Genomic DNA, 15,622 nt, shown 5'->3' on the forward strand with positions numbered 1-15,622 from the left:
TATTATTTTGATATTTATTTATTTAAAATATATTTTTTTATTGATTTGAGAGAGAAACATCAATGACGAGAATCATCCATCAGCTGCCTTCTGCACACCTCCTACTGGGGTTCAAGCCCGGGCATGTGCCTTACCCGGGAACTGAACCGTGACCTCCATGCCATGCCAGCCAATTCTGATATTTTTAAAATATTTTATTAAAATATTTATCTTGATGGTTGAGTGGTTGCATCCAAAGGGCTCGCCATTCTGTCTTTTCTTTTCTATCCTGGGGAAAACCGAGGCACCGGACGCCGGGGCGGTGCGGGGCTCTGCTAAGCTGCCGAGCTCCCCCCGCCCCCGCCCGCCAGCCCCCCGGTGAAGAAGGTGGGAGCTGACCTTTGCTTATCGCCCGCGTGGAAGCATCTAATTAAGTCCCCCGCCCGCGGGAGACCTTTCCCGGGCGGCCCGTGCCTCCTGAGGGGCTGAGATAGCCGGGTGGCCACGGCCTCGATGACCTTTACGGGGCTGGGAGGAGGGAGAGGGCACGGCGGCCACGCGACTGGCCGGTCTGGGCGGAGAGGCCAAGGGCTGGGTCGCTCCCGGGCTGGGATCGGGCTGGGGGCCGGGCCCTGGGACTGAACCTGGCCTCAGCTCCCCAAGTCTGTCCCACCGTCACAGGGCGAGGGGGCGAGGGGGAGAGCGCCCGTGACGTAATCGAACCCCGAGTCCGACCCCGCCGCTAGCATCACAGACGAGCAGCGCTGCGTCACCGCATTCCTCTCGTGACTTTAGTGCGGGAGGCCATGAACTGGCCCACGGGGAGACGGAGGCGTCTGAAGAGCGCACTCTCTTCTTCCTCACCTTTATATTTGGTAAGACGTTTATAGTACACAAGAGCGGACTACCACTCCCAGCGAGCCTTGCGTGCTGCGCATGCTCGCGGCCTCCAGTTAGCGAGCGCGGCAAACCTTTAGGGTAGATTGACGTCCTTCTAGTCGAAACACAGGGCAGCTTCACAGCCGCCAGCCATAGGCCCCACCCCTTTATTCTTAGCCGCCGCTTCCTTGCGGGAATGACGGGCCCTGCTGCCTTTGAGGGTTCAGTTTCCTTTGATAGACATTCCTGCCGACTAACCAGATCGCCGGAAAGTAAAGAGGGTGTTGAAAAGCGTGCTTTAGGACCAATAGCTTAGCAGCAGGGCCCAGCACTGTCCAATCACTCCTTCTGGCGTCGCCAATCACCCGGGGCCCCGCCCTTGCCCGTGACGTAAGTAGGGTGGGTAGCAACAGTTGCCCCGGTGAGGGAAACGGAGGCGCCATAGCCACGGTAGTCGTGGCGACCAAGCAACCCGGCAACGCGAGTCAACAACAACAACCGCCCGGCCGACCCCCACCCCCACCCCGATCCCCGACCCGGCCCGGGGACCCCAGCACGTTCTGATCCCCTCCCAACATCGCCTCCGAGATCTCTGGAAAGCCCTTCTGCGGACAGAAGTGGGGAGAAGCCAAGGTAACCGAGACGGCCGGGGTGGCGGACCGGGGAGGGCGGCGGGGCTCGGACGGCGGGTGTCGCTGTAATCATAGTCCCCGGGGGAAGGGGCGGACGGTCAAAATGGCGGCGACAGTCGGGGCCGTGGGGGAGGGGGGCCGGGGCCCGGCTGGGGCGACACCACCCGCCCTAGGCCCCGGGGCCCAGCCCCCGCGAGGGGCGGGCGCTCGCTGGCCCGCGGCGAGCGGAGGTTGACGGGCCCCAGCGGGGGGCTTTTATATATCAGGAGGTGTGGAGGGGCGGGTCTGGGGAGGTTGGGCCAATAGAAGCTAGGGAGGGGCGGGGCGGGGCCGAGGTCGGTGGGCGGGGCCAGGCCACTAGGTGTAGGCGGGGCGTCCCGTGCACCCTGGAACCGGGTGGGGCAGCTGTCGCCAGTGCCTTACTGCTCTCCCCAGCGACGGAAGGCCACATGTGCCTTTTCTCTTTAGAACCCCTCTAGTTGTCCCCGGAACTCAGTGCCAGCCACCGCTGCTGAGTCCTCAGTTTTTCATCCTGTAAAATGGGGAGAACCCCTTTTTTTGCCTTTCAAGGATTCCTAATTCTTTCCAAGACTTTCTCTAGGGTCGTCTTTGAACTTTTACCTCATCTACTGTTTCTGAATGTGTCTGATAGATTAACTATTAGCTAGTTTCAATTTCAACCCAGCAGTTTGCTCGGAAATCTGCCTTCTCTCTGAGAGGAGGCTAAGAGGCAAAGTTTCACGGAGAAGCACGTGGGCTAGGAGTATGGCTTTAGCCTGGAAGATTTGATTTGCAAAAACCGAAGCTGATGGTAGGGAAGAGTGATCTTGAATGGCTGAGTTAGAGGAACAGGAACTTGATTGCTTCTCTGGGGCTGCTGTCTTAGACCAGGTGTAGCCCCTGGGCAGGGAGTTGGACCCATTCCCAGCTGTTCTGCCCATCCTGGTCTCCCTTTCTGGGGATGGATAGCAAATGGTGCCCGAGGAAGTTTCTTAGATTTATTAAGCTGCTTCTCTTGGCGAGACACATATTTTTGTGTCAGTCAAGTTGGTGTCAGATGGGTCACATGTTACCGAGGAGGTACCAGCCTCCAGGACCACGTGGGCAGGAGGGGGCGGTCACCGAGGTCAGAGGGAAGGGGAAGTAAGTGTTCCACATTTCTTAGAGGAGAATCTGAGGGACTGCTCTGCCAGCCGGCAAGAGCTGCCAGCTTGGGGAAGAATTTTTTTTTTTTTTAAGCCAGCCAGGCCAAGTCCACTTTCCCTAGTCTCCATCTTGCTTTGGAATTTAACATCAGCAGAACTGAGTGGCTATGTGCAAACGGCCACTTTTTTTTTTTTACTATGTCTTTTAAAATGGGTTTTTATTTATTTTATTTATTTTTAAGAGAGGAAGGAAGAGGGGGAGAGAATGTGAGAGAGAAACATCAGCTGGCAGCCTCCCATAGGCACTCCAACTGGGGATCAATCCCACAACCTAGTTATGTGCACTGAGTGGGAATTGAACCAGCAAGTTTTCAGTGCACAGGATGACACACACCAGTCACACCAGCCAGGGCCAGACTGCCACTTTTAAAATCAACCAAACTTCAATGAGAAGGATCGAATTTCAGGCTCTCCCAAAGCTTACCCCCCACCCCCAGGATTTAAGATAAGGCTAGGGCAGGGGGTTCACTTCTGCAGGGGATTTTCCTACGCCAGGCCCTCTGAGAGTTGGTGCAGGACCCCTTGAAAGTTAGAAAATTTTCAGTGAAGATCTAGAAATAAATTGCCAGAAAGATCACCACCTGTTAGAGAAGCAAATTTTGAGCAGAAAGAGATTATTCTGATTATCTACTCTTGTTGACCGTCACCCACCTCCCGTAACTTTTATAATTATTTTTAATATATACTTTTATTGATTTCAAAGAGGAAGGAAGAGGGAAAGAGAGAGGGAGAGATAGATACATCAATGATGAGAAAGAATCATTGATCAGCTGCCTACTGTATGCTCCCTACTGGGGATTAGCCCACAACCCAGGCATGTGCCCTGACCAGGACTCGAACCTATGACCTCCCGGTTTATAGGTCGACACTCAACCATTGAGCTTTGCTGGCTGGGCAGCTTTTACATTTAAAGGGCTCAAGCCCAGAGGGTCATTTGACTATGATAGGAACACTGGTTTGGTTTGCTTGTCCTTGAAACAATCAGTTTGCTTCCTAGCTTTGCTCTTGGGCAAGATTCTTAACTTCCTGGGCTTCAGTTTCCTCCTGTCTAAGCTGGGAGGCAGTAATCATTGGTAATGATTTTAATCTCATGTTACTGTGCTGTGGATTCCATGAGAGAATGCAAGTTGAGCATCTAATACATAGTAATTGCTCAAATTATGTTAGCTGTTACTGTTGTTATAATGATTGTCACTTCCTGCTCAGCCCTCGGAATTACACTGTTTGCGTTTATTTTTATCGTTTTGAATGGGCTGAGAGCCTAGTGGCTTGAAAGGTTGACTCGCTGGGCTGTGTGGTTAGTGACAGGGATCTCAGGAGCTGGATGCCAGGACTCGACTCTCCTAAGGCCCTTCTCTGGCTTTAGGAAAGTAGCCAGAAAGAAAAATTGTCCCCCCACTCAATCCCAAGCTTTCCAGGAGTCAACTGGGTAAACTGGAGGAGTGGATATCATGGGAAAGGAATTCCTAGAGCTGAGGTTAATTGCCCTTCCCTCCCTGTACACCCCCTAGAATTTTGGGGATGAGGATAGAGGATGGGCCAGGCACCAGGGACGTGGCCTGCAGATAACAGTCTCAAAGTATATGTTCTTCCTGATCTAGAGGGCTCACTCTGGACCAGGAGGCATCATCCACCCCTGTAACACAAGCCTGCTGCTTGTGTTACAGGGGTGGATGATGAACTTTTTCTTTCTTTCTTTTTCTTTTTTTTTGAGAAAGTAGAAGGAGAGAAGGAGCGGGAGAGAAACAGACATCAATGTGTCTATCGTTTGGTTGACTCCTGCATGCGCCCTGACCAGGGTTAAGGAGTGAACCCAAAGCCTAGATACATGCCCTTGAACCCGCAACCCTCCAGGGCTCTGGCTGATGCTCTCACTGCAGAGCCCCACTGGCCAGGGCAGCAATAACTTTTTCACAAAGTCTCGCCAGTAGATTCTAACTGGCTTTTGACATTCGCTAGCAGCGTGTCCTCAGCCCAGGGACACTCACTTGACAGTAAAAGGTGAGCTGGGGTTGGAGTGATGGACAAGGTTGGCAAGATCTCTGCCCTTGGTGTTATGAGGGAGGGAGAATTATGGGTAAGGAAATAAACAAACAGAAATACAGAGCTAGGAAGAAAAAAACCGGAGTATGTGTTCCAGAGCGCTGGGGGGAGGGACACTGGAAATACAAGAAGGTGACAAATGAGCTGGGACCTGAATGAAAAGAAGGAGCCAATGACGGAGGTGGCGGTGAGGAGAGCGTGCTCATAGGGTGCAAAAGTCTGAGGCTGGAGGAGGGCTGGAGCATTTTAGGAATGAGAGATGTTGTGACTAAAACATCCAGAGCCAGATCCCACAGGACCCTATAGGTCATGGGAAGGGCCCTGAATTTTACTTATTCTCTGTGATGGGGAGCCTTGGAGCCTTTTGAATAGTGTTTGTATTTTCAAAGGCTCTTACAGATTATAGAGGTAAAAGTGAAGCCAGGAGCTAGTGACAAGGCTGTGGCAGGGATCCAGGCAAGAGATGATGGCAGCTCAGACTTGCATGGTGTTGATGAAGATGGAGAGAAGTGCCCAGCCTTAAGATATATTTTGGAAGAATTGTTGACAAGTCTTAGAAACGAATGGGGTATCCAGGATAAGGAAAACCTGCATCATTATAGTTAATTTCCCCACCCCCGTAAGTTTCTTATTGAAGCCGTTCAATAGATGAGGAGGGTGAGTTTTCTTTCCCTTTCTTCGGAATGGTCTCATCTAAGATGTAAACCATTTGGTTATAGGATCTGGTGTCCAAAACAGGCCACCAACTAAGGACACCACCTGTTTTTGTATGGCCCATGAGCTAAGAATGATTTTTACATTCTTGAATGATTGGGAGGAGGTGGGGGATCAAAAGACAATGGATAATATATCATGACATGAAAATTACACTGAGTGGCCAGATTATTTTGATCTCTGAATGCATAATAATTTGGCCATTCCATGTACCTTGGTTGCGGGCATATCCCCAGTAGGGGGTGTGCAAGAGGCAGCTGATCGATGACTCTCTCTCATCGATGTTTCTAACTCTCTATCTCTCTCCCTTCCTCTCTGTAAAAAATCAATAAAATATATTTAAAAAATAAATAAATAAAAATAATCTGGCCATTTGGTGTATATCCTATGTAATAAAAGGCTAATATGCAAATTGTCCCCTCAACCAGAAGTTGGACCAGCATGTCTCCTCCCCCTTGCCAGGCTGGCCGGACCCCACCCATGCACAAATTCATGCACTGAGCCTCTAATACACACACACACACACACACACACACACACACAGACACATGCACACACACACATACACTGAGTGGCCAGATTATTATGTGTTCATAGATCATAATAATCTGGCCACAAATTAAATCTCAATGTCTATTGTAGAAATAAAGTTTTATTGGCACAGAGCCACACTTGTTTACATATCATCTGTGGTTGCTTTTACACTACAATAGTAGAACTGAGTCATTACAACAGAGACTGTCTGCTCACAAAACCAAAAACATTGACTGACTGGCCCTGATCTGGAGTCATTCTCCAAAAACAGAGCTGTTGCCTTTGAAGATAGGTGCAGCCATTGGTGTTTTTCTTGGTAGTTCCATTGCCAAGGAGTAGGTTTACTTAGCTTTTCCTTTGTTTCATGTGCTCTTCTCCATCAAGAAAGGGGTCTCTTATTCAAAGAGATGAGGCATGCCTCATGCTGTATAGAGATTTGTGACTTATTCCTCTTTAGGGAACATCCTAAATAACTCTACTTAACCTGTCATCCACAAATGGAGGGAAAAAATGGTTCCTTGGCCAAATAATTATGGGACATTTGACATCTTGTATAGCTCCTCCTGGAGACAGACTGACAATAACAGTTCTGAGAAGGCCTCCAATATAAAAGTTGATTGAACTGTTTTATTCATTCTCCTCCACCCCTCTCCTGAACTCAGCCTTTCGGCCCTCATTGCCTCCTCCTCCTGTCCCTGAGAGGAAGAGGTGGGGTCTTCAGGTTTTGAATCTCAAGGAGAAAAAAAACAATTAAGTGTGTGGAGCTTTTAAAGCCCTTTTCTGGTGGGAGGGGCCACAAAAGACAGTTCTCCTAGGGCTGAGAAAGCCCAGGCCAGGATTACTCAAAAAGTGCCCCCAGGACTACCTGCCTCAGAATCACCCAGGGGTGGGGTAGCTCAAACAACAGACTTTAGGACCATCCCAGACCCTGGGCAGTGGGGCCTGGGAACCTGAATTTAACTAGCTCCAAGTGATTCTGATGACATCAGAATTGGATTCCCCCTCAGTGTCTCCTTTCAAGTGCTAGAGAATGGTGCTTATCCCCTTACCCTTCATCCGCACCAGGCACAGATATTTGTTGAATGAATAATAATAGCAGCTTCCAGCCCAGCCAGTGTTCTCAATGGGTTGAGCATCATCCCATGCACCAGGAAGTCACTGGTTCGATTTCCGGTCACAGATATACCCGGGATGCGGGATTGATCCCCATTCTGAGGCATGCGGGAGGCATGTTTTTATATCTCTATTTCTCTCCCTTCCTCTCTCTCTAAAATCAGCCCTAACTGGTTTGCTCAGTGGATAGAGTGTTGGCCTGAGGACTGAAGGGTCCCAGGTTCGATTCCGGTCAAGGGCATGTACCTTGGTTGTGGGCACATCCCCAGTAGGGGGTTGCAGGAGGCAGCTGAAAGATGTTTCTAACTCTCTATCCCTCTCCCTTCCTCTCTGGGGGGTGGGGGGAAATCAATAAAATATATTTTAAAAAATAAAATAAAATAAATTTAAAAGAATTTTAAATAGCAGCTTCCATTTCTCAGTGTTCATTGGGCGTTAGGCCAATCTCTTCGGATTTTTACAACAGCCCTATGAATTGGCTGTTCTCCTCACACCCAGGTGACAGATGGGGAAACAGGTCAGTCATCTGTTCATGAATGAAGAGACAGGCCGTGGCTGATGTCGAGGTGGGTTTATGATTTGCTATAGTCCCTTGAGCACTCGAGCTAGGCCAGAGTTTGGACTTAATGGTGTGAGGAGCCTGTGGGAGGTGACCTCTCTAACGCTGGCAGGAAGGAGTTTGGGAGGGTGGAGGCTGGAGGGTGGAGGCCCTGTGTGTCAGACAGCAGCCTCTTGCCTCTCCTGATGGGCAAGCTCCCCAGGCTGCCAGCAGGGAACTCAACTGCCTCTGTCCCTCTGCCCCTGGTGGGTAAGGTAGCCCCAGGGCTCTGCCTATGCCAGCCAGCGGAGCCCTATAACTCCTCCCAGCCTACCCTAAGCCCAGCAAGTGGGCACACCCCCGTGTAGACAGAAGCCCCTTTTCCTTTGTTCTCCTAGGTCAAGAGGCAGGCCCTGGCGGCTCTTCCTCTTTCCTGGAGTTTTGTGACAGGGCCCTGGGTGATGTTACGGACCAGAGCCATTTCCTAAGTGCTTATTCTGTGAGCTCCTCAGCCACCCTGCGCTGTAGGCCTGCCGGCTTCCATTTTGTAGACGGGACAGTGGAGGCCCAGGGAGGGGAGGCTCTTTTTCAAGTCACACGCTAGGAGATAGACAAGTTCAAGTCCTGACTGGGACAGCTCTTGGGTCCTGGAAAGGGAAATAAAGGGAAACCATTGTGCTGCCCAGCATCCCTCAGGCTGCTCAGGTGAACTCCCTGCCACCATTTCTGCCGCTTTAACAGGGGCCCAGGGCAGGTGGCTGACCTCTGGGAACAAAGGATGAGGGGGGGGGCGGGGTGTGAGGGGGGGGAGGAAAGGGGTTCCCTCAGGTCTCTCACCTGAAAATCTACAGATTGTGAGAAATAAATGAACCCGGCTCCCTGAGTAGGGCTGGGGGCTAAGAGAGCATCTGGAGGCCAGAGAGACCTGGATTCAACTCCTTCCTTCCCTTTTGCTCCATAACCTTCTGCAGCTCACCCCAGAGCCCAGCTTTGCTCATCTGTAAAATGGGCATGGTGGCTCCTCCTTCACTGGGCTGCTGTGAGGAACAATCACAGCAGAGAGCTCCGGGGCTTCTCCTCAAGGAGCAGCAGTTGCTTTTCTCCTCTCTCCCCTTGAAAATCCCATTCTTAAGTTGGATCTCAGGCAGGACTTGTCAAACTCAAATCCAGGGGCAAGGCAGGGCGGGGCCATGAAGGTGTGAGGCTGGAGCTTTACCTCGTAGGCCTGCCGTCAGGTGAACTGTGGGGGAAATGTTCCACTGGAGAGTTTGTTCCACTGATCTCAGGTGCTCAGGAGCTGGGGTGGGTTGCATTGGGAGATGGAGGGCAGGAACTACCAGCCCATTCCCCGCTGAGGTAGTCCAGCAAGAGGGATGCCTTGCCTGGCCCAGCATCTGGGAGAGGAACCATGACCAGCTAGCAGCCAGAAAGGCGCTCTCTCCACAATAAGCTCCCATCTGCTGTGTCACCTGTAATTGCCCTCAGGCAAAGGCCTGATAGCTCCTGTGGCCATAGCAGTTGGGGAGAGGGGGTGTGGACTCAAATACCTTTCTGGTACCCCACTGGCAATGACCTCAGCCAAGAACCCAAGCCCAGACGGTGGGCACATGGGCTGGCTGGCAAACATCTTGTCCCAAGACTTCTCTTCCCAGCAATTAGCCGATTAGTCAAGTGTTCAGAGCACCCACGGTTCAGCCTTGCTGCTTCCAGGTTCTGTGCAAGCTCTTTAACCTTTAACCTCTCTGAGCCTCTGCTGCTCATCTGGCATTCTGAACCCAAACCCAGATGTGATTGCTGCAAAGTTTAAAATGAAATATGTAAAGCCTGTAGGAACCCTCAGAGAATTGTACCATTTGTCCCAGGTGAGGGCCCAACTGAGTTCCTCCTGGCACAGGGGTTCCCTGGGCACCAGGGGCTGGGACAGAAGAAGACAGGAGTCCTGGGCAGGGGTAAGTGGAAGAGGTGCAGCCCAGCCTCAGTCCATACCCAGTCCTCCGTAGTGATGGGTTAGCTGCACTTGGCCACCAGCCTCGGTATTTAATTAAGTCAGTGATGAACCCAAATGTGTCTCTAGGGAGCCAGGAGCTGTCCCTGACTTCCTCTGCCTGTAGATTAATTTTTTTTTTTCCTTCTTTTGTTGTTTTATTATTATTCCTCTTCCCCCCTCCCCTTCTTCCCAAGGAAGAAAAAAAAAAGCCTTATTTATTATCATTTTCCCCACTGTTGGCATGGCAACACAGGCGTACGTTACTGAGCTACAGGCAACCCCGCAGCCCTCCCAGCCGCCACAGGCCCAGCCCCAGCCACCGCCATCAGCGGCGCCCCAGCCCCCCCAGCCGCCCGCCACTGCCGCCACCCCCCAGCCTCAGTACGGCACCGAGCTGCAGAGCCCCCAGCCCCAGGCGCAGCCGCCCGGCAGCCAGAAGCAGTATGTGACGGAGCTCCCAGCGGCCCCCACGCCCTCCCAGCCAGCCGGCACACCGGCCCCGTCCGCCGTGTCCCAGCAGTACATCGTGGTCACCGTCTCCGGTAAGTGGACATGTGTGTGGGGCCAGGTGCTCTTCAAACAACTCCAGGAGGAGCCTTGGGGAGCATCCTGGCAGTGAGGGCTGCCACTTACCGTGCCTGGCATCAGCATGGCAGCTTTCAAACTCTCCAGGATTCCCAGGCGGGACTTGGGGAACATCTCTGGGGAAGGCGTTATAAGACCAGTCAGGGAGGCCTCTGTGCCCCCAACTCTTCCCCCCCGGCAGCTCTAAGAGCCGTTTCTGTCTGTCCCCAAGTAAGATGGCACTCGAAGAAAGGCTTGGGCAGTGGAGTTAAAGTTCATAAACGTCTGCTGGAGAGGAAGGTGAGCACACCTCACTGCTCACCTGCCCCTTGGCTGCCCTGCCTCAGTTTCCTCACCCAGAAAAGGTTCCTAACGGTTTCATGCGCTCAGGGGATGTGTGTGAGGTGGGGGCACTTCAGGGAGATTGGCTGGAGGGCCTGAAGGCGTCACCTCTCTCCCTTCTCATTCACTTTTGGCAGGACTTGGGCCAAGCAGGGCTCTTGGCTGGACAAGTTCAAGAGTATGTAGCCAAGAGTTCCTGTCTCTCACTATGGCCACCCCTTAAGGCCATGGAGCAAATGTCCAGGAAACTTGGGTCATGGTGCCTGTGCAGCCCTCCCAGAGCATCTAACCCATGCCCCAGTCTTCCTGGGACAAGGCCAGGCTGGGCAGAGGGAACCCAGAGCAGAGGGTTCGAGCAGGCGGTCACTCCCCTGAGAAGTGTATAGCTCAGACAAGGACTGGACGTTGTTAGTGGTTTCCAGTGTGCTCTGAGGAAGGGGGAGGATGCTGCAAAACTCCCCGTTGAGGCTGGCCCAGGTCTTTTGGAATGAAAAAGGAAGTGGTGGGGGGTGGGGGATCACAGTGTATTCTGGGGGCTATAGAAGGAACAGATCAATACTGAGTTTAGGACCATAGATGTTAGTCAAATATGTGGCTATTGACACGACTCCATGGAACTAGGATAAATGCGGCTGGGGCCCTGGGCAGCATCCTGACAGTGTCAGTGTCCAGAGAGGGCCAGGGGGTGGGCCATGCAGGAGCTCAGAGCATTGGCGCTTTACCGCACAGATGGTGTGGAGGGCTGGTACGTGAGAGCCATGCGGAGCACACTGGGCTGAGGCCAGGCCATGGGCATGGCCAGGGCTTCCGGCCACAGATCTCTGGTGGGTTCTCAGTGCTGCCCAGGAATCCTGCTACATCTTCTCACTAGCATACCCCCACTTTCTGAGAACACACTTCCTCTCTCCCCCTAACCTCTATCATCTGCCTCTGCGTTCTTGACCCCTAACCCTGCTGCTGACCTCACTGGGGACAGGGTGTCACCATGTGATGAGAAGGATCCCACCAGCCTCCCAGCTCCATCTCATCCACAGCTTCACCTGTCCCAGACTGCCCCTCTAAGACCTGTTCTGCCATCCCAGCCTTGTCCCTCGATCCCTATCTCGCATTCTTTTTCACCGCCCACAAAAGTGAAACAGCTTCCATTTTAACCTGGAACCCCACCCCCGGGCGTCTTCCCTTTAAGTCAGAATTCCTCAAAGGATCTGTCCTTCCTTCCTTCCCCCAAGCTCTCTCCTCAGCCTCCCATCCTTTCCTCCCAGGGATGCCTTCCAGCCCTGGTCTCCACCTACCTCTCTGCCACCCCTTTCTGTCCTCTTTGCTGCTTCCTTCTCATCTCTGGCCTCATTAGCAATGACCTCATCAGATCTGGAGCCGCCTCTTCACTCCAATGACTCATCCTTCATTGGGGCTTTGTCCAATGTCTCTGCTTTTAATGCCACCTTCATGCTGACAATACCCATATTGAGGTCTGTGCCCTGTGTCCAGCTTCCTCTGACCATCTACTCGGTTAAACAGCCCTCTCAAGTCACCATGGCCAAATGGAACTGTGGATTCCTCCCAATTCAAACCTGCCCTCCCTTGAGCCTTCTTCCTCCTCAAAAACACCACTCCCAGGCCCGGGTCAGCTTTGATTCCTATCTTTCCCATCCTCCAGCAAGCAAGGCCTCTTGGCTCCCCCTCCTAAATCCAGCCATCTCTCCTGCCTCCATGGCCCCCAGCATGGCCCAGCTTCCACTATGACCCTCATAGTCCTCCCCTACAGCAGCTAGAGGGAGCCTATTGACTATTGTCAACCCAGCTGATCCCAAGGCAGGTGACCTGCGGCACTCTCTGAGAAACCTGTCCTGGGCTTTCTGGACCCTAGGACATCTGCTCCCATGGGCCCCTCCCATAGGAAAGGGCTTTAAACTCTCCACTCTTGCTGTGCCCTGCAATGAGCACCCAACCTCCTGACCCTGGCCTGCAAGTTCTGCTGGCTGCTTGGCCCCACCTGGCCCCACTGCGCCCTCAGACCCTTGCTTTAGCCTCACTGGCCTGCCTGCAGCTTTACAAACCCACCAGGTGCGGTCCTGCCTCAGGGCCTTTGCCCTCTCAGTGCTCTCTGCCTGAAGCACTCCATCCTAGACCTTCTGGAGTTTCATCCCTCGTGTTTTTTCAGTCTCTGCTCAGATGCCACCTACCTGACGCCCATACCATCTCTCGGGCACTCTCACTCTTTATCTCTTTACTTTGCTTTATTTTTCTTAATATCACCACCTGTAGTGATGACAACTATGATATCTACCTCCATTATCTATGAGGGTGGAGCTTCGTCTACTGAGTCTTTGTGGGATGGTTGGTGATCTCCCACATGAATGCTGGCCTGACCTCATGCAGCCCTCACAACCGGTCAGACCCTGCACCACCAAGAGCAGGTGGGAGGCCTTCCTTGGCACAGGTGGAGGGCTTTGCTCAGCTCCGGGGCATTGATTGGCCCTGGACCTCCCGGGTGCTGGCTTTAGCTGCCTTCTGGTCTAGGGTCTCTAGAGCAAGGGTCTATAATGGGCGCAAACTCCGGGCCCCAGAACTCCCCAATTCCCAGCCCACCCTCTCTGTTCCCCTCCGTTCCTCCAGCTCCTCCAGTGCTTCCTGGCACTACCCCACGGAGCCCTCTGCTTAGAGGTCAGAGTTATGCATGGTCTCTTGGGTCTCAGCAGGCCTCTTACTAGCTGTGGGGCTGGGGAGGTGCCCCCCAGTCCTCCCACTGTGCTGCAGGGCGCTCTGGGCTATTGGCATGACTCTTAGGATCCCTTCTTTGGCAGTGGTTTAATCATCTTCTATAATGGTCTTGGGAGATTTCTTTTTTCTGCTGCTCCTGGATCTGGCAGGAGTGAGCCTATCCCCAGAAGGGTGTCTGGGTGATGTTTCCTCGATCTGTTCTGAGGAAGCGGAAGTTGGCTAGCACCCTACAACTGCACTTGCTGCTCTGTCGCTCCCACCCCCATCCCCTTGCAGTGATTTCCTAGGGGGTCTACTGTGACCTTCTTTCAAGTTAGTGTCTCTGTACCTAAGGCTGGCCTTTGGGCCATGTGAGCCAGTCCTGGGGTAGGGAGGTGGGGCTATAAGTGACACCAGCAAATGCAGCAAGGTGCCTGGGGCTCCTCCAGGGCCAGAAGCAATCTGAGCTGACCCGGGACCCAGGGAGTTTCTGGGAGGGGGAGGGAAGGGCCAGGACCTAGACTTGGAGCCCAGGCTGGCAGCTAGCCAAGGCAGCACCAGAAGGCAGGTCATCCAGCTCTGTCCTCGTGGGCGCTACCCTGAGGTGACTTTGGAGGTGATGGGAAAGCAGCTCAGGTTTCTCTGCTCAGAAATAATCTTCTAGATCCATGAATCCCATCATCAGAGGCTACCAGACTCTTGCCAGAAACTCGAGGTGGAAGGAGGGCTCTGTGGGGCCTGGCAGTGTCCCCAGGACAGTAAAACCAAGCCTGTCTGCCAGGGATGGGGCTAGCCTGAAGAAAGGATCACGCCCAGCTTCTCTTCCCTGCTTCTCTCCACTTGGAGTCCTTGGGAGTCCCAAAGACTGTGTCTGGGAGATGGGCGTTGCAGGGAGGGCTGGAGGGGGGTGTTTCATTGCCAATGGGGAAACTGAGGTCAGGACAGACAAGGGACCCAGGACCATGGGAGCAGCAGAGGTTTAGAGGTTCCCTCCCTCTCCCCTCCCCTCCCCAGTTCTCCTGACTGAAATCATCCCTAGGAGTAACGGACTAGGAGGGAGAGGGCTGCACTACCCCATCTATTGTCCGCGGGGAATGGGCCTCTCTCAGCTTCCCCCAAGTCGCTCATGGCATTTGAGGTATGAATAGGTCTTAAAGGGGAAGTGCAGGGTCCAGGGAAGATGAGACACTCATCAGACTGAGGGACAGGAAATCAGCTGCCACTTCCTGACTAGAGACTTGAAACAGTGGGGCCTCCCTGACCTCATGCACATGCCTAGAATGGAGATGGCAAATAGACAGATGCAAATGCTCTCAGACTCCACCCTCCCCCCTGTCCGCCATGCACACCTCAGGCAACACACAGGCAGACGGACCACACAGGAAGCCCCTCATCCGAGGAATAGACTCTGAAACCTTACCTGCTCATCTTCCTTTGTCCCAGCCCGGGGGGCACCCCAGACGCAGGAGATGGGCAAGACTGCTTCCCAGGCTTCCCCCTCCCAGACGGATGTCTGATATTCTCAGGGTCCCGCTCAAGGATCAGCCTTGGCATTTTCATCGGAGCCTCTGGGCCTAGAAGGTGTCTGAGACCAGCCCTCCCACCCCCTGCCCACTGTGCACCAGGCCAGACCTGCCACGGGCCTCCCTGGTTGGGTATCATTCCTTGGGCTGGGCTCCACAGACACCCAGGTGTCCCAGGCTCCTCACGTGACTCAGGGTTTTCTCAGGTTTCTTCCAGGGGGGCCTCCCTCACAGCTCGGTAAAGATTCCAGCAAAACAGGAATCCATGCTTTCTGGAACTGGCTGCAGAGGCAGCTGGCCAAGCAGGCCTGGGGTTGTCCCAATGCCGGCCCCAAATGTGACCAATGGGAGGCTTCCCCCAATACCTCCTCCCACATCCTGGCCACTGCTCCCCACGACCTAACACACACACATGCATGTGCTCTGCTCCAGACTTGGCCCCTGAGGTCCTGGCGGCTACCTGGGATAGCCTTTTACTCTGGGAGGGCCCTTCCCCGGTATTTCCTCATCACCGAGGCCCAGCTCCTTGCTTTGGCGTCTGAGTCCCACCCTAGGATGCTCCCCATAGGCCCCTGTACCCACATGCCTGAGTCTGCACACCACTGCCCATGGGGCCTCGCCCAGCTGTGACCTATGACTCTGGGTTCCATGCATAGCCTGAGATTCATGTGGGCACAGACATGGGCCAGTGTCCTGGCCTGCCTGTTCCCAGCTGGGTGACCTTGGGCAGTTTCTTTCTTCTAGTCTCTGTAGCCTTACCTGAAATTAGGGGTAATAAAGGTTCTTTCCATCTTCAGCTGCCCAGAAACACCCTAGTGCAGCTCCTGGGCACCAGAAGCACTATAGTTAGTCCTACCCTCCTTATCTCC

At 53.4% G+C, this 15,622-nt stretch overlaps 1 protein-coding gene across 11 annotated transcripts in view; it reads left to right on the forward strand.

Annotated features, from left to right (window-relative positions):
- Positions 1-1,293: 1,293 nt before the first annotated feature.
- Positions 1,294-15,622, forward strand: part of RFX1 (regulatory factor X1) — a 32,193-nt gene continuing 17,864 nt past the window's right edge. For 3 of the 11 annotated variants that reach the window (XM_036459985.2, XM_045589303.1, XM_045589304.1), the window contains exons 1-2: positions 1,294-1,491; positions 9,819-10,166. In XM_036459985.2, the coding sequence (XP_036315878.1) occupies positions 9,866-10,166 (301 nt within the window). In that variant the 5' untranslated portion in view covers positions 1,294-1,491; positions 9,819-9,865. Of the gene's footprint in view, positions 1,492-9,818; positions 10,167-15,622 lie in introns of those variants that run through there. The other 8 variants (XM_036459990.2, XM_036459991.2, XM_036459992.2 and 5 more) reach the window with 5 other exon arrangements.

This window comes from Pipistrellus kuhlii, unplaced genomic scaffold (genome assembly GCF_014108245.1).
Source record: "Pipistrellus kuhlii isolate mPipKuh1 unplaced genomic scaffold, mPipKuh1.p scaffold_m20_p_30, whole genome shotgun sequence".
Lineage (NCBI taxonomy): Eukaryota > Metazoa > Chordata > Mammalia > Chiroptera > Vespertilionidae > Pipistrellus > Pipistrellus kuhlii.